The following is an 18,745-nucleotide window of genomic DNA, read 5'->3' on the forward strand; positions in this document are numbered from 1 at the left end:
GCATTCATATTTGTTCCAGACATCATTTGAGAAAGGTGTAATACCAAAGGAACTGTGAGATGTTGAATAAAGAACATATCAAAAATTGATTTGTGTAAATCTTGCCACAAAATACAATCTTTGGGAATACTGAGTTACAGAGAAACCGCATTTTTTTCAGGTTATAAATATACATTATTATCAGGCTGCCCGACATAAGTATTACTGTGAATCTGTGCTATTGTTTTTATAATCTATAAAATTATTGAAAAATCATTATGGATCAATGTGGATCATCTATTGTACTCATGTGACAGAAACATGTTATCTTCATAAGGCACAGCAAATATTCTCCTAGCCTAAGAATGGAACTGAAATTTAAAATTTGATTTATATTTACAACACAAAGAAGGGACTTAATTAGGTAGTTTGAATGCTGAAATGTCTGATACAGAAATGTAGTTCAACTAAAAAAATGGATTTGCGAGTGGCTAAATAATAAGAATAGTTTTCCTATTCTGCTGTTTGCTGGAATGAATCAGAATATAAAAGGTTCGGAAGTTCATCTTCTTTAAAAAATACATTTTTGAATGAGGGTAGGCAGATTTAGTCCCAAACCTATTAGTATAGTAATAGTGAAATTAAATTATGTGTTATAGAGAATAGTATAATTACTGAGAGCCACAAAACTGGGTCAACTTAGTACTTTGGTTGGATGACATGTTTTCATATTTTGCACAAACTAATCTTGGAACCCCAGCTGCTGGGAGCATCTGTTGTAGAAACGTAGAGAAAGAAAGCAGTACATCATATTTACCAACTAAAAGATGATAAATGCTATATTAGCCCATTTCTTTGCACAGATTGTCATAAAATCTCAATATTCCTTTGGAATTTAATTGTTTAGTAACTTTTCAGGAAAATCAACCTTTAAAGCACTCAATCATTAACAAGTAAAATTAAGTCAATAACAGACATTTTAGTCTCAAATTCTTCCATATTGACTAGATAATTATTATCTAGATTCATGTCATTGATTTTGCCAACAAAACAAGTTGAAAAGAGGCAGCCTCCTGCTGATTTAGAATTAATAGAGGTTCTTTCTCATGACCTCAAAAAGAAAGATTTTTACATGCATCAGCAGAATAAAATCCAGGAGTTATTACTAACATGTATCTACTTTAAAAGTATTTATTATAAGAACCTAAATGCTAGTTTTTCATATTAGGTAATTGTTAAAACTACAGTCACTGTAAGAAATTAAGTAAAAGAAACAGATTTTTAAAATGAAGTTCTTATATGTCTAAACCTAAACCAACATATGTGATCAGAGAATATTTTCATATGATATCACAGAAATCCAATTAAATTAATTTGAAACATTGAATTAATTCAAGAAGTTGACTAGACTTGTAATTAGTGCTGAAACTTTCTAACACCTAATTAACTAGAAAAGTAGTACGCAAAATTGTTTCCAATTCATTTAATAGCACAATCTCCAAAAGCATTTTCAATTAGCTACATTTTCTTTGAATTTACACAACTTTTCAGAGTTAGATAATGCTTTGGAAATAATGTTAAATGGTTATATCTTTAGTGAATTTCTTTTTGGTTTTGTTTTTTAAGGAATTTTCGTCTCTTGACAAATAAATCTTTTAAATAGAAAGTGGTTAACCAAAAGAACACTCTCTAACAATCAAAGTTGGTTATTGCTGGCAAATAGAGTAAAACTGTTTTAGGAGGAGAGAGTTAGAAGGAACGTTCCTGAGTGGGAACCATTTTCCTTGTACATTGTAGTGAATTTAGACAAAGCATTTACATGCTTTCGAGTAACAATGGGTTCCGGAAGAAATTCAGAAATTATGTGAAAGAAGATGAAGGTGAGATAGACCTTCATTATTACTCCACTGTTTTGCCTTTGAAGGAAGACAAGAAAACTTAAGAAACTGAGAATATAGTCCTGCATCAACTGGAAGAAAAAAATCAGAAAGCACTTTTCCTAGAGGCAAGGCCACTGAAGTATTTCCAAGAGAATGATTAAGGGTGAGCCAACCACCGTGCAGGCTCTTCCTGCAAACTTGGCTGTCTGGCCGTTCACAAGGACTGAAATTAGGCGTGATTTTTTCAGTTCTTGCTAATAAGCTCGTCTACCCATTTTCTTTGGTGCCCATTCGAAACTTTAACCATTTTGCTCAGCCCATCCTCCCCATACCCCTGTCTTTGTACATGATTCTAGTTTAAGGATAAAATATACCATCCAGGTTAATATACAATAAATATATAAAGAACTTATACAACTCAATAGAAAAAAAAATGTGCAGAGCATCTGAAGAAACATTTTTCCGGAAAAAAAAAATTGACACAGAAATGGCCAACAGGTACATGAAATGATGTTCCACATCATTAATCATCAGGGAAAAGCAAATCAAAACCACAATGGCATGTCACCTCACATCAAAAAGACAGATCACAAGTGCTGGCACGGATGTGAAAAAAGAGAAACTCATGCACTAATAGGAGGAATGCAAACTAGTGCAGCCACCATGGAAAACAATACAGAGGGTCCTCAAAAAAGTTAAACACAGAACTACCATATAATCCAGCAATTCCACTTCTAGGTATTTATCCAAAGAAATCAAAACACTAATTCAAAAAGATAATATGCACTCCCATGGTCATTGCAGCATTATTTACAAAAGCCAAGACATGGGGAAAAAACTCCAAATATCCACTCACAGACGAATGGATAAAGAAAACGTGATACCCTCCCCTGCCCCCCAACACACACTCATTGGAATATTACTCAGCCATAAAAGGAAGAAAAGTCTGCCATTTAGGGCAATACGGATGGACCTTGAGAGCATTATGCTAAGTCGAAAAGACAATTAGAAAGACAATTACCATTTGAATTAAGGAGGGAGGGCAGAAGACGCAGGAAGGCCAGGTGTGAGGGAGGCTTTGCATAACACAGTGAGGTGAAAATTATAAAAATAAAAGACATCCAGTTCCAAAATTCTCACTTGATTTAACATAAAATGGAAATTATTTGTGAAAAGATTAACACTATGTTTAATTCCCAAACTCTTAAAATTCACAAGATGCATTTTGTGATAGATCCAGTTTTCCCATTTATCTCACTGAGGTAGTACTGACCCTCATAGTAAGATAATATAATTTGCGTATCATTATAAAAAAAAAACAAAAAAAACCCAAAAAACCTAGAGCAATAATACGAAAATAATCCGATGCGCTGCCCGAAGCCTTTCCAGGTAATGGAGCGTCACCCTACAGGTAAATCCTGTATCTCATGACCACCCTTGGCCAAACAGGTGTGGTTATTTTCACTTTACAGTTGAGAAAATTGAACTTCAGAGAGGTGAAGGGGTGCAAATGCCTGGGAGCTGTGAATAAATTGAAGACGAAGGTGAGATAAAAGGCAGAAATATTAGATTCGCTCCTTTGAAAATGCTTCAGTGGGAGAAATGCAATCTTCATCAGCAGCAACGAACACTTATTCAGCATTCACCTCTTGGAACCCAGCTCTGCTGTTCCTCTGGTAGAAATTTCATCTGAAGACAGAGCGGGCCTCACTTCACAGCCCTTCAGACAGCAAGTTTTTGAGAGATCTGGGTCTTCCAAATAATCCACTCCCTGAACACTTTGAAATTCAAGTGGCAGGAAAAGTAATCGGTACCTCTTTAACATCTAATACGACGAGCATACTATTTTCCTGGTTAAATATATGATAGAGTAAAGAGTTTCCTTCTGGGTGTGTGTTTCTGGAGGGATCTTGGATAATGGACAGGAATTGATTCAGGAGTAACACATGGCTCCCCTCACCTAGCACCTTCATGATTCTCTTGTCTTCTTCTGCCCAACTGGAGTTCCCATCCTCATCGGCCTCTTTTGTTTACTTGACCTCCTTTTTTTTTTTTTCTGATGCTTTTATGGGGCCACATTTCTGCTACTTTTAAAGCACCTGGGGTAACATCTCCTTTTTAACCATAGAACCATGAAAGAGAGGGATTTTGAAATTCTTATGTTCGCTGCCATTTAATTGCCAATACTTTCTAAGGTACGCCCAGAACTAAAACACTGGACTGCAGCGATGAAAATACCTGTTGCATCCGAGTAGTGCATTGGAGATAATTCCTGACTCTTTTTCTGAAGAACAATTTCAATGCTTTATATTGCCTCGGCAATAAATAAGAAAAAGTATTACAGAATCTGGCAACTGTGACATCTTTGCTTTGATGACATATGCTTGGTTATGTATATGATTTATTTGACAGCAAATAAATTTTACATCAAAGAAATGTGATCAGGAATAAAACTTCCATTTATAATTTACCCCTACGGAAAAATGTAACTTATTTATCCACAATCTGTATTGTGACTGCTTTCTACCTTGTTCTGATGAGAAGCAGTGATTTCTTCTCATTCTGACTTTATCTCTCAGGACCGAATATTGGGAGGCAAGCCATCCGCAAGAGACTTACCCACTCTTCCTCATCGTAGTCTGAATGGTGGGGTATGGAATCCTGCCTTCTCACAGGTGAGGATGGACCCTGGGGACAGCTCTCCTCCACGCTGTCCTTAGGAGAGGGTGGTTTTTTAAGGACACCTCCTGGCCTGGCAGTGTAAAGTGCTAACAGAGCACTTCTGACGAGCTGATCCTTAAAGGCATGTACAAAAAGCTCTGTCTGGAAAGAAATTGACAAGGATTAGAAACACCATGGTAGGCATCTCAGCAGAGAGGCACGGGAAGGGCAATTGCACATTTTTTTGGCACTTAAGTGGTGTGGATGGTGGGAAAAGTACTGACAAGAGAGACAGAAAATGATTCATATCAATCTGTAGAACACAGTTCAGTTTTGGGATGTAGCCAAGGCGTAGCCCTGTTCTAAAAGTAAACGCTGAGGTTCTCCTAGCGCTATAAACACCATCTGTCTCCCCAGCCCCCTCTCTTCCAGTTCCATGTCCTATCTTTGGAGATGAATTTCACTGGGGATAACCATTTGAACACCATCTACTTTTCAAGAAATTCCAAATTGACCTTACAAAATGTAATGGCTATGGATATTTAATATTTTAAACTGACTTAAAGACTAGACAAAGGCATGCCTTTTAAGAACGAGAGGCAGGAGACTTCTTAGCAACATGGACAGATTTCAACGATAGAGATGACATAGGCAGTCTTCCCCATGAAATTATTTGGCTTTTATTCCTTATTATCTTCCGCTGTCTCCTTCACCAAATGGTTTCAGTAATGCTCGATATTAACGAGGTTACTGTAACACCTGCCGTGGTAGATTCTACAAGCTGATGGGCAATACCTAATAAGTACTGGAGTAAGGACAGCTTCCCAACGATAAGGAACTTCACAGCTGGACTTTTCAACTTCTTGATGAAATGTTTAATAGCTTCACTCCCTAGTATGCGGGAGGGGGCAGTAATTGATTTTCTGTATTATAGTACATTTAACATGCACATGGTCTAACAATCTGTTCAAAGAGTAGAGAAGTAACTCAAGCATGGACCCATATTGTAATCACATTTACACTTTGTAATCTCTTAGGAAGGGGTCCTTTCACTCATAGCATTATTTTCAATAATAGTTGATCTAATCACCATTTAGTGAGACACTCCACGATATGTAATATGCTGACTTTGCTGCAGCTGTTGCTCTAGGTAACCCTTTACTGGTGACTTTTCAATGTGCTGTCAACACTGCCATGTCTACCTGGTGGTTACTAAATCGTCTCTAAATCTCTCTCTTGTGTCCATGTAAAGAAAAAAAAGTTAAAAAACGTATAAAGCAAGGGACTAATAAGATGATGTCATATCTGCATAGCTTTGATTTGCAATAGATGATGAAATCCTAGAACTGAAAGGGAACTTAAAGTGGACCTCTTCATTGATGGGTAAGGAAACGAAGAAACAAGCATGGTAGCTTCCCTAGGCAGCCTGCCTGCTGGAAGCACAAATGGAACAGATCCAAGTTTTCTAACAAATTCAGTAACTTTTCCCCTTCCTCAACACCACTTACCCGCTACCATCAACCTAGAGGTTTCTGACCTTCCCTTTCTCCCCAACCCAAACTTTGCACGTGTTTTGAGTAGCTACCAGCTCTCAGAATTAATGGTCCACGAATGCCTACTATCTTCACTGCTCAACGTTATTGGATTCTTTAAACACTCCTTTAATCTATTAGTCATATTGAGAGCACTTTAAAGGTAAGAAGACAAGAAATATGAAAAAATAAAAAGATTATATAAGAATAAAAGGTTGGAAAATATTTTGATAATAAACTAGGAAATCAAAATAAAAAACACCTTTTTATTTTAAAAAATACCAAAAACAATGGCTTGGCAGTATTCAAACAATTCTGTACAGTTATAGCAAAATGGGGAAAATTGTTGTTTACATAATTTTCCATATAGCCTAGATGTGTGCATCGATACAAATATAAATACTAAAAATATGAATTTACTTCAATTCAGCTTAACTAAACTATTTCTCTGTTGATAACTTCAATAAAATCGTTTGATTTATTTTTAGAGCAAAACAGCTTGCCTTCTTTGAATTCCTGCTACTACAGCTCTAGTCTCTGTAACACTCACATAATTACCATGTAGCTGAGTATCTATTCACAAGCAATGAAATCTTGTATGGTTCTTATAATTGCAATCATTTTCTTCCCATAGCATGTACACACAGAGATTCCACTTCATTTATTCAAATCTCATTTAGGTTCATTTATCACGAAGACATGGGAGATAATACAGTAGACTCTCAGAGTTTTATAACCCAGAATTTGGGGCTATAAATATAATAAATACACAAAGTATAATATACACAAAATCTTAAGCAAACACAATAACAGCTGATTTTCTACTTTGTGCTTATACTGAAAAATTTATCTGACTTCTGGGAAACTCTCTAGATCACTAAGATGCTATATGTAGAATGGCATTCTGTTAGAAAGTAGGAAATATTCTATCCACATCACTTGGAAAAAAACTGCAATTTTCTTGAGCAGCATTACTTAGTAAAGGGATTTTTTAAAAAAATAAGTGTGGTCTCTATGTTTCTATCTGAGTGATGTCATTCTTATTCAGCAACTCAAGAGTCCAAACAGCTGGATCACTGTCATTAATATGTATCTTCTGGGTTACTCGTCAGTTTCTATTAGTTATACCTTTGCAATAAATTCAAAGATTGACCTTTATTTTATATTCCCAGAGCTAATCCCAGTTAAGATCCTTTCTACATTCCATGTGGATACTTTCCTTAGTTTCCTTACCAGCTGATTTACTTTAACGTTTCTTTTTTTTTTCAGGATGTTATCCAAATCCATCAGTATTAAAAAGAAGACTTCTGAGTCCCAGCTCAGAACTGATGAATCAGAATTTGGGTTTTAGTAAACTCCCCGAGAAGATTGCTGACATTCTGTGGTGCTCAATCACTCAAACCCCCTGTCCTAGCTCAGCCTATTAATTGCTGCTGAAAATGAGCTTCACAAAGTCTGCCTCCAGTTCTTTCACACTCAACAACCTTCTCAGTACCTACGGAACTGACTTTCTCTTGTGTAACTAGGCGTGAGAGAGCTAGATCATATATTTTATTTTTAGCTTTATGAGACACTTAAACTGTTTACCAAAGTATGCACATAACTGTACACATCAGGGATAATATGAAAGTTCTAGTTTGTACCATATCTTCCCCACCTATTCTCGTGCTTAACCATTTTGATTTAAGCTATTCGGGTGGGTGGTTAGTGGCAACTCATTTTAGTTTAAATTTACACTTCTTTTAAAAATCCTGAGTTAACTTTTAGAATAAAATGCTTTTCTCCTTCATTAAACACAACAGAAGGCCTGGATACACTATGCTAGAGTTGAAAGGATACGGGATTTGAAATGTGTGAGATTTTTCTCAAATATACTGGGAGCATAGCCTCTGATATTGGTGACAAAATCCTTTCTGTTGTTCTTGCTTATCATTTCACAAATGTAATATTGTGAAACATTCCATTCTTTTAAAGTCTTACGTTGTAAAGGTAAGAACCATGTCAATGTAGCATCTGTCCTTACAGTATCGAGTATATATCACACATAATTAGGTGCTTTTTGGTGAGCAGGATAATAATGACTATCTAAACAAGGTTTATTAATCTCTGTGGAATGAAGAATGCAATCAATGGCCATTGGAAACTACTGTCACACATATATCCGAGCTGTGAGAAACAGCTCTACATTTCCTACTTTTCGGTCCCTACTTTATCAGTCTGAATTTTTTTATATTAATTTTCTCTCTCTCTTTGTCCATAGCATTGTATAATTCTAATCTAGGGAAAAGAAAAATGTCTTTTTATTCTACTCTATCATTAACCTTTCATATCTTATGTTAAAATTTTGGCCTATGCTTTGTCTGTTGAAATTATTCATATAAACTCAGTTGTGTTTTGTTATGATCCTATCTCATAACAAGACCGTGTAGGGACTTGGGCCCGGGATCTACAAATATCAGGTGGCCAGCAAGCCATGTTAAGACCTGGTGGCCGGAAGGAATACCAGATAAGCTGACCACAAGAATGTCACCACCTCTCTATTCCCTACTCAAAAACACCGAGGTAGCTGATTTTATCTCCCTTCTAACTGCCTGCTTCCTTGCAGATGTTAAAACTACTGAGCCACGTGGGCAGCTGACCAAGGTTTGCCTGCCATGTGACCTTCCTGGAGTGGCAGTAATAAGCAGTCTGCCATCTTGCCTTCACGGCACAGGCGCAGCTAGAAAAGGAAGTCATCGGACCCCGAAATGAAAAATTCTGCAGGCCTGCCTTTTCAAAGAGCTTGCATTTTCTTCCACACCTGCGTTCTCCTCAGTTTATAAAAGTGGCCAAGCAGAGCCAGCACCTCGGCTAGTTTGGAGGCCCTTCCTTTCCTCTGTGCTGTCTCCTTGTGCCCAAGCGTAAGCTTAATAAAATCTGTCTGGAAATTTCTCTGGGGCTTCCTCTTGATTTCTATCTGGGGAACCCAAGAATCCCAACCCCAGTAACAAGATTAAATAATTTCTTTAATAGTTTCATAAAGTAATATGCAGCCAACAAACCCAGTTACACACACCAGAAAATATACTAAGAATAAAAGTATTAGAACAATTTAATTGAGTTTGTGCACATTAGGACATAAAACATTTTATTCTAATGAAACTTCAGTTATGTCCCCTTTCTTATTTGTTTTCTTAGGTCTATATGCAGTATCTGTCTTAGCCCACATGGAGCATTTGAGAACATACTATAATGGTTAAGCTCACAGAATTTGGAGCCAGACTTACAAAGTAGGTGACTTGGGGCTTATTATTTATATATATTTCTGTACCTTAATTTTCTCTATTGTATAGAATGAGAATATTAAAAGTACCTACTTCATAGGATTAGGAAGATTAAATGTTAAAAATTTCAGTACCCACCTCATAAACTTATGAAAATTTAAGACCTTATAATAGTACATCAAAGCAGGTAAACTTCCTGAGTAGCTCTTACTATCATCATTAGCAACGTAACCATTACCATCGAGAAGCTTGACTTTCTTGGGAAGAACAGGCCTGTGTCTTATTCTATTTTGGGCTCTCAGGATCAGGGACAGTGACTAGCAAATAGTACAAATTCAATAAATATTTTTAGTTTTTATAAATTGTGTGGGATTTTTTTTTTTTTTTTTTGAGTTGGCAGGGAGTTGCTTCTTCCACCAACAGACATTTAGAGGGATAGAGTTTTCCTGGGAGCCTTAGTCCTGTGCCTTGGTCATCAATAGCAGTAGAGATAATTTGCATCACCTTTGGATGTACAAATATCACCTGCTCTGAGACTCTCTGAATATGACTTGTTAGCAAGTTGGGTTTCTCTGTTGCCCCGTGCTTCCCCCCTCCCCCACCACCGACTCTGAGTACCTATTGAACTGATGTATCCATGCTATCATCTCCAGATGTAATGGGTTTCCTAAGAGGAGAGATGCCGTCTCATTACAAAAGAATCGAATGCCTCCTCTCCTGCTACCCATGGGCTTTCCTCAGTCTTCTCCAGCATCCGGTCCCCAGTCTACCGCGGTGAACTCTCCCATGTCCAGCTGCTCAAAGGCTATTAACCTTTAGCCTCCTCTGGTAAGTATGAATACACACAATTCCTATCATATATTAAATATCCTGTAGAAATGAGTTCCTTAGAAAACAACTCAAGTACTTATTTTCCAAACATACCAGTTCAGAGTCAATAAAAAGAACTAGGAACTATGGATGAAGAAAGGATTTTTATTCTCTAGCCCACACTGTGCCAGATCCTGATCTTAAAAACAAAATACTTTAGCTAAATTTTGCTACAATTAAATTACACTAAAATTTAAGATGGCACTAAGAACATTTATCTTCTATGCTAAATTTGTGGATCATACTTTATTCTTTTTTCCCCCCTTTTTAAAAGAAGTATTTATTAGGCCATTGCTAGGAACAAAAAAAACAAACAAAAAACCGTCTTGGGTCATGGAGTCTGAACCACAAGCCCATGGCTAGATAGCAATGAATCATACTTTATTTTAAACCATGAGCTACTAATGGTCTTCATAGACTATGCACAACTTTGTTAACTTGGATAACTCTTTGAAATTCCAGCCATGTATTCTTTAAAAAAAAAAAAGCATGGCCTGCAAACTTAAAAAGATCTTCCTGATTTTAAGGGCTGACAGATTTATTAGTAGATGAAGCTTGTCCACTCAGTAGAAAAATATGGGGGGAAAGCCGGAGCACTGCTGAATTAAAGGAGGAGAAAATACGTGCCCTGTCTCCCCACCCAAATCACTGCAGTGAGTTGTAAATGATGTAGGAAATGACAGGTCCCTGCCCACTGCACAGGGAGGATATAAATTCTGCTCTGTGATCACTGCAGTGTTGCACTACTAACATTCCCCGCTTAGGTGAGTCCAGTAAACTTCACCTCTCTCTACAAGTTCAAAAAAGAATTGAACCAAAATGAAATCATATTATTTTACTGTGCATAACACTCTCTTCATTCCCTCTGCCCCGTTTTTCCTGGCCTTTACTTACTTATTGACTATTAGATATATTTATTGACTCTTAGAACACTTAAGTGTTGCAGGATAGTTTATCTAAATTTTTTTTTAATTTAAAAAATGGAAGTGTCAAAACACACATATGACATATGGGACCCCAAAGTAGTTTCCTCCCTCCATGGTTTTGGCCTCCTTGTGCCATGGCCTGGAAGCTGCCTCTGGACTCAGCCAGACAACCAGTCACCCAGACACGCACATGAACCCGCGTTTGGTTTGACTCTAGCTGTATGATTGTGCCCATTTTTTAACTTCTCTGAGTTACACTCTTTTCCTTTGCGAAACAGAAATAATATGTACCCTCCACTTGGAGATTAAATGAAATAGCGTCAGTCATGAAGGCCCCAGCACAATATTTGACCAACTCGGTACTTGGAAAATTGGGGTCAATTTTTCTTCCCTCGCCGTGAGGGAGGACTGAAGGAATGCTGCATTTGGAACTGGCAGTCTTGGGTTTTGACTTTTTAATTTATTGGATTATTCACTTGACCTCACTGAATGGGTATTAGCTAATTTTTAGTAAAAATAGATATTAGTTTTATCCTATGAGAAAATATACAATAACATACACTTTAAACTAAAATGTATTATAAATTAGCATATCTGAATTAAAAATATATGTATATTGGTTTCTCTGAATCTGTTCTTCAGGGATGTGAAGAACTACATTGTTATTTTATTCTAAACTGATGCCATGAGGATTTTCTCCGGTGAGATTCTTCAAGGACATATTTATTGAAAGTATTTCGTAATAAATTGTAAGGTGTCCTCAGACTGCAGACGTTAAGAATGGATGGATTGGAATCAGACGCCAAGACACCTGGTTTTGCATTTAATATCAAGCTGCAATTTGTCTTTTCCTATCTTGGTTCTCTCTGTGTCATCCCGTTGCCTTAATTAGTTATGGAAGTTGATGGCGAGTATCTTCCCTTTGCCAGACTACCTCTCCTCTCTGCATATAGGGTGCAGGTCACCCTTAAATAAATTAAGGCTTAGGTCCCAGCACATTTCAAACAATAACTAACGCTTGGGAAAATTTTAGAACCTTCTGCCGGTAGATAACGTTGAAAGCGAGCCAGGAGGAGAAATTACACCATGCTGCTCCTAAGGACCCACATCAAAGTCCTGCTTTTGAATGAAGTGACACTCCTATTCGAATGGATAGCTTCCTATGCATGAACATTAGGTGATCACTGGAGGAAAATAAAGTAATTTTCAAAACCTAATTTAATTCGTTTTATAAGACCACGAACCAAAGGAAATGAAGTATGTCAAAGAAAAGAAAAAATATATACCCACCGTTTTCTACTAGGGAAAAAAAAATTAGTACTCAGTAAGATTTGAAAAGAGAATGAGGCCAATTCAGTTTGATCCTGCGGCAATACTTTGAAGCTTACTTTTTAACTTAGTATATTTTACATTTCCAGGCTCTAGGAAAAGCAATGTATGCATAAAGCAGCAGCAATGGGGATTTGAGTATTTCATTTTCCCCACTGTAGGGATGATTTGGATCTTACTTTTTCTGAAAGCATCTTTAAAGAATTCTTCAAACTGTCTGGAGAATGTTGGCTGGCAGAATCAAGCAGCAGGTCTGCATGGGTGGCGATCAGAGGCTGAAGTTGATTGATGTTGCTGAGAACTTCTTTCGCTTTGGCCGTGTTTTCGGGTGAATAGTAAATAAACTGGTACCCAGTGCTGCAACAGCGAAGACAAAGGCAAGTTACACAGAAAGCGGAAAGAATTTTCAGCCCTTCGTAACAGGTGGCAAATGATAAACATAAGTCCACATATCGTGACTTCTTATTGAACACATAAACACTGTTCTAAGAGATTTTTATGATATCCTAAGGGATTTTTTAAGTAAAATGACCACGATATTTTTTAAAAACTAGGTAAAATACATCCAGTCCTTATTCAACCACTAGAAATATTCTTTATGATTTCATATGTCAAGGATTGAAAATGAAGACAAATTAGTATCAGTACTAATTTGTTGAAGTCACATAACACAAAGCAAGAAGGCGGAGTCTTATATTCAGGGAAATCTGAATAAAAACTCGGGCTCTGGTACTTACTAGTTGGGTGACCTTGAGTAACCTTCTATTTCCTCATGAGGAAGGTAGAAATCATTATCCAAATAATTATTTATAATTATAAGAGGTGGGTAGCATTGGTGAATATTCATGGAAGTACCTCAAAGAGTGCTTAACGCCAAGCAAGCATTCAATGACTACTACCTCTATTATCCCCCATGATACTTGGGAAGGGGAGCACATTTTAATAGCTGAGGAAAGAAATTAATGCCAAGTGGGCCTATGGAGAATTTTATTGGATAGGAAAAGGGCATTTTGAGCAAAAAAAAAAAACAAAAACAAAATAAACCCCATTATACTATTACGTCATCACCTTTTTTTGTTGTTCCTTGTGGTTTTGAATTTATGGAAAAAATCTAAAATTGATTGTTAGTCAAAGCACTGTTGACTTTTATAAGCATCATCTAGGAACTGGTCAAGCATGTTATGGGGGTAAGGATTCTGTGGAGGGAAGAAATCTTTGGCCAGTTTCATTAGGAAAGATAAAGGAGGCATTCCAGGAGGGAAAGGCATAAAGTAGCAAACCACCAGCCGACAAGGGAGAGAAGCCATGGCTGGTGCATCCACATGCTTGGTGCAAAGCTTGCCCGCACCCCTTTGCATCCAACTACCAAAGCACTTTGCACCATACCTTGCAAACTATGTCGAGTATTATTGAATATTTTCTCGTACACTTACCAGTGAAATTACTAAAATTCCCATCACTCCATTTCTTACTGTGAGACATCAGAGTCTAGTAACAAAAATTCACATCTAGGAAGCATTTTCCCCTTCTCTTTATACTAATGATTTTCAGGGGAGAGGATCAGTTTCTTCAGGGAGACCATATTCTTTTGCAAACATACAATGAATATTCCCATTGGTCGTGCATTTAATTTCTTTCTGTACAATGATTAAAAGGAATATCCTTGGTGGCTTGAATCTTCATAAGACAGGACAAGAAGTCAACAAGGGCTACAGGTTTATGAAGAAAACACATTGCTAGGCTGTGACACTTAGAATTTGCTCTCAATTTTTGTATGAGACTTAAATTTCAGAAGCAGCAGCTTAAAAATAAAACATACCTTAACTACTTGTGACATATATTTTAAAGCAAATTAAAGCACTAGACAAATAACAACGGCCAGGAGGAGAAAGGAAACAACATCCCTGCCAGTTATCTAGGTCTCTTCCTGGCTCTTTGGATCTTAGGCAGGAGTGTGCTAAGGCCTTTCACAAAAATCACCAGCTGGGATGTCCCCCTGCTCATCTGTACTCAGACTGGATACAAAGTTCAATGCACCACACAGTCTTCAGTAAATCAAACAACCCATGTTCTTTTTGTAAAGACCATGGGTATTTGAAGCTCCTGATGGACCACCGGGGTGGGGATGGTGTTTCATGCCCAGCAGCCCTGACAGCAGACAGCAGGACTTGCACGGGCCTGATCCAGAAAGCAGTGTGTAGTAGCTGCGGGGGACCCCTTTCCACTGCTCTGTTCTTCTGTCATTATGATGTGCTCTCTGGGGTCATCTTCTGGGGGTCCTGACAGGCTTCCCACTGATTCACTCTTGCTTGGAGAGCTGGCCTTCTGTGTGGTCTTTCACTTCTCTCTTTCCATGACTGTCCCCTTTCTGTGGACGTCCTTCCCAGCCTCTCCCACGCTCGCTCCCACGCACCCTTCCTGAGCCCCGTCACCGCTGCCTTCCCTGCTCACACTGTGCTTTCCTGGCAGTCCGCCGTGACCTTCCTGCTGACGTGACTGCCTCTCATTTCCTACGCATTTCTCACTCTGCAAATTACCTTCGCGTCTCCTCTCCGTTTGAACCTAGCATACACATTTTCAAGATGCATTTCTCACATTCTTTTCTTCTATCCTGGTTCAGCTGTGCTCACTTGGGGATGAGGATGGGCTCTGAGCGTTTATTTTTAAAAAGGCAGACTGCCTGGCACTGCCGTCGTGGGCCATCGGCATAACTCCTACCCCCGCTCCTGAGTCAGTCTCTGCTGGGGCAGCCTTAGGTCGTAGTCTCTGGTTCTCCTGATTAGGTCTTTCAACAACGAGCACCTTTTCTCGTGAGGCTCAAAGATTCATTTTCCACAGTAAAAGCCAATGTCGGCATCCAAGATAAAATAGTATGGTATGGAAAAAAAATATTGCCAGCACGAAATAATTTTAAGTGTACATAAATTTCATCTACCTATTCAGTGCCGTACTCTTTACACATGTCATATATTTTAACAGTTACAGCTTCTTAAATGGAAAGTTATGAGTATAGTTTAATTATTGAGATAAAGAGAATATAGCTAAACTCTGTTTTATAGTGGTCTGCAATTTAAACTGAATCCAAACACTCCAATTAACTATCAATCAGAAGAAAACCAGCAGAACAAAGTATCTGCTTGGAGGAAAAACTATTTTCTAGCATGCAAATAATACAGCAAATCCTGGGTGGTAAAAAACTGAAACTGGTTTCATAATAATTTCTCACTGGTGAAACAAAGTGTATATATGTGAATATACACATTTTAATTTAATTTATATGTATTTAAATTCTTTTATATCACTTACTTAGGACACACACACCCTTACAGGTGCATGTCTGCCTGTTGTTACTGGGATGTCTGTCATATTTTGGAGAGATAAAGAAAAATAAAGCACGTGGTGGGATAACATTCATGTTCATATACTCCGATTGCCACCAAAAAACAATGAAAACAAAGTCGGTGTATTCTGGAGCGTGTCTCCCACTTCAGTGGCTTTTTGTTGGTCCTCCTTGTGACCCCCATGCTCTGGCACTGGTTTGCTCCAGGGATCAGCCCTTGGAACTCTTTCTTTTCTCTTTCTTCTTTTTAAAATCTTCATGTTCTTCCTAGTCTCATTTAATCTTACAATTCAAATCCCTCAGTTGTGATAATGATCCACAAACTTACATGTCTAACCTACACCTTTTTCCTGAACTGCAGTGAAAAACCAAAGCTCTCCCATGCCCCGGCACCACAAAAGTCCCTGTGTTGGTGGAGATGCCATCTGAGTCGCCAGCATGTCATACATGATCCAGGGCACATGTGGCCACCGGCAGGTGGATGAGGTGGGTCTCTCTGAAGAAGATCCAGTGGTCACCATTCGATTTGGGACTATGAAAGTGCATGAAAATGGATGAGGTGCCATACAGCATGGAGGAAAAGCTGAAACATTTTACAGTTATTTCTCTTGTGGAAATTAAATTAGTGCCTGACTTCACAGGGCTTTACAATGCGCTTCAGGAAATTGTGAGAGGAAAAGCAACACCACCCAAATTTCTCATGTGGCTTTCCCAATTTTTTTTTTTTCTTTTTGCAAGATGATTGGCTTAGAGAAAAGAACTAGAGGGATACAGTATCTGTTTGGTTAACCTCCCATGGATTTCACTTATATAATTAATAAGTTACATGTGCTAAGCTGAAATTGATGTTTATCTTTGAAACTATTCATTGAAAAAATATTGGTTTCATGTTAAGTTTAGAATCAGCATTTTTGAACAAGACTTGATAGTGCCATTTATTAGCTCTGTGACAAGTGATGTCAATTAAAGAGTGGAAAAAAACTAAAATTCATTTCAGTTCGCTTTGCCTTCCAAGGAAATTTGCCTATTGGTTCTGGTTGCAATGGCTCCTGCCGTCCCACTTTTTAGCTTGCAAACTCTTATCTGCAATATCTTGACCAATAAGACCTGTTTTCTGTGTATACATCCTTTCCTTAGCCCTGTCCTTGCCCTAAAAACATTTCCCAGGCACAATTATGTGACCTTTAAATAAAGAAAGCCTAATGTGTTTTCACTGCCTTCCATGGCCTATTCCTATTTATCCCTGAATTCACGTGCCCTGATTTCTTTTGTCACCTTCCTAGGGGCTGGTCTGTCCTATTTCCCTTAGTTTGAGTACTATTATTTTCATGCTCACGCCTCCAGGTAAGTGTGGTGGAGGCCCACCCAAGCCAGGTCTTCCAGTTATTCCCAAGTAAAATATTTCTCAACTCCGACCTGGACCTTCTCCCTTCATGTGTCTAATCGAAGTATAGAGCAAGGTAAGTTTCAACAATAGAAACCATTCCCAAGTACATTGCAAAAGCAAATGTTTCCTTTCTGGGGTGATGGAAATGTCATAAAATTGGATTGTGATGAGGATTGCATAACTAGGTCAATTTACTAAACATCATTGAATTGTACACTTAAAATAGGTCAGTTGTATGGTATGCAAATCACCATCCTACCAAAGCAGAGAATGGGATGGTGGTTGCTGGGGTGGGCGTGGGGGATGGGGAGATGCTGGTTAAGGGGCACAAGGTTTCAGTTATGTAAGATGTGTAAGTTCTGGGGGTCTAATGTTACATGGTGGCTATAGTTAACAATGGTGTACTATATGCTTAAAATTTGCTAAGAGGGTAGATCTTAAGCGTTCTCACCACAAAAAAAAAAGAAAAAAGATGACAGATTGGTTAACTAACTTGATGATTTCACAATGTGTGCATATATCAAAATTATATAGCTTGAATATATAAAATTTTTATTTGTCAAGTATACCTCAATAAGGCTGGTGAAAAATAAAGGCAAGTGTTTCCAGCCTGTAATACTATAGCGCTGGTGATTGTGATTCTGGAATAAGAATACAGAAAAACAGAAGGTATGATTAGGATCCATTTTATTGTTTTTCCCTGTTAAATATCTGCTGATATTTTTTGAAGTGTCACTAATAAAGCCAGTAATAATTTACACTGTAGAATTAAGACTAATAAAGACTAATAATTCAAATCTCTCTCTCTCTCTCTCTCTCTCTCTCTCTCTCTCTCTCTGCCTCTCTCTCTCCCTCTCATCCTCTCCCACCCACCCCTTTCTCCCATTTTAATAGCTAGTATTTATTAGGTCTGTACTATAGACCTAGCATTATGCTAAATCATTTTCAGGGATTATTCTCTGGACAACAAATATTATTCCATTATATAGATATGGAAATTGAAGTCTGGGTGGATTAAATAACCTGGCACAATTGGTATAGATGGTAAAACCAGGGTTCAAAACCAGGCCTTTATCATTACACAGTTTGAACTCTTATGCTTTACAACCTCCTGAGCATGATACTGACCTATTTTAAATCTGGAAAAATTATAATATGAAAACTAGCACAGGAAACATCTTTTCTTTAGTAACATGATGGTAAGTATAACCATTAAATATTAAAATAAAAGATAATTAAAAAAACTCTCCTCTTATTAAAACAAAGCTCATTAGAAAAGATATATGATTCTATACTATAACACAGCTTAACCTAAAGAAAGAATTTGAAAATCATTTCACAAGTAAATTGCTCTCCACAAATATTTTATGACCGCTACATGGTCCGTGCATTGAGGAAAGTGAAAGGCCATAGGTAGGCAGGTAGCCAGCAAGGTAATCGGTGGATGAGTGTGATGATGTTGGTCCCCTTAATGCCACAGCCAGGGATGCTAGCAGAGGAGAAAAAAGGAGAAACTTTTTTTTTCCCCTCATCATCATCCCACAGGACCTTGCCCACGTAAGGCTCTATATTCCTGCT

The 18,745-nt window shown here is 37.8% G+C and overlaps 1 protein-coding gene across 2 annotated transcripts in view; it reads right to left on the reverse strand.

Annotated features, from left to right (window-relative positions):
- The window catches only part of INPP4B (inositol polyphosphate-4-phosphatase type II B), a 251,431-nt gene that overhangs the window by 74,861 nt on the left and 157,825 nt on the right, over window positions 1–18,745 (reverse strand). For both annotated transcript variants that reach the window (XM_090288092.1, XM_090288091.1), the window contains exons 13-14: window positions 12,620–12,797; window positions 4,479–4,682 (exon numbers count right to left, since the gene is read on the reverse strand). In XM_090288092.1, the coding sequence (XP_090144218.1) occupies window positions 4,479–4,682; window positions 12,620–12,797 (382 nt within the window). The remainder of the gene's footprint in view (window positions 1–4,478; window positions 4,683–12,619; window positions 12,798–18,745) is intronic.

Source organism: Furipterus horrens, unplaced genomic scaffold (genome assembly GCF_987537825.1).
Source record: "Furipterus horrens unplaced genomic scaffold, mFurHor1.1.pri manual_scaffold_10, whole genome shotgun sequence".
NCBI lineage: Eukaryota > Metazoa > Chordata > Mammalia > Chiroptera > Furipteridae > Furipterus > Furipterus horrens.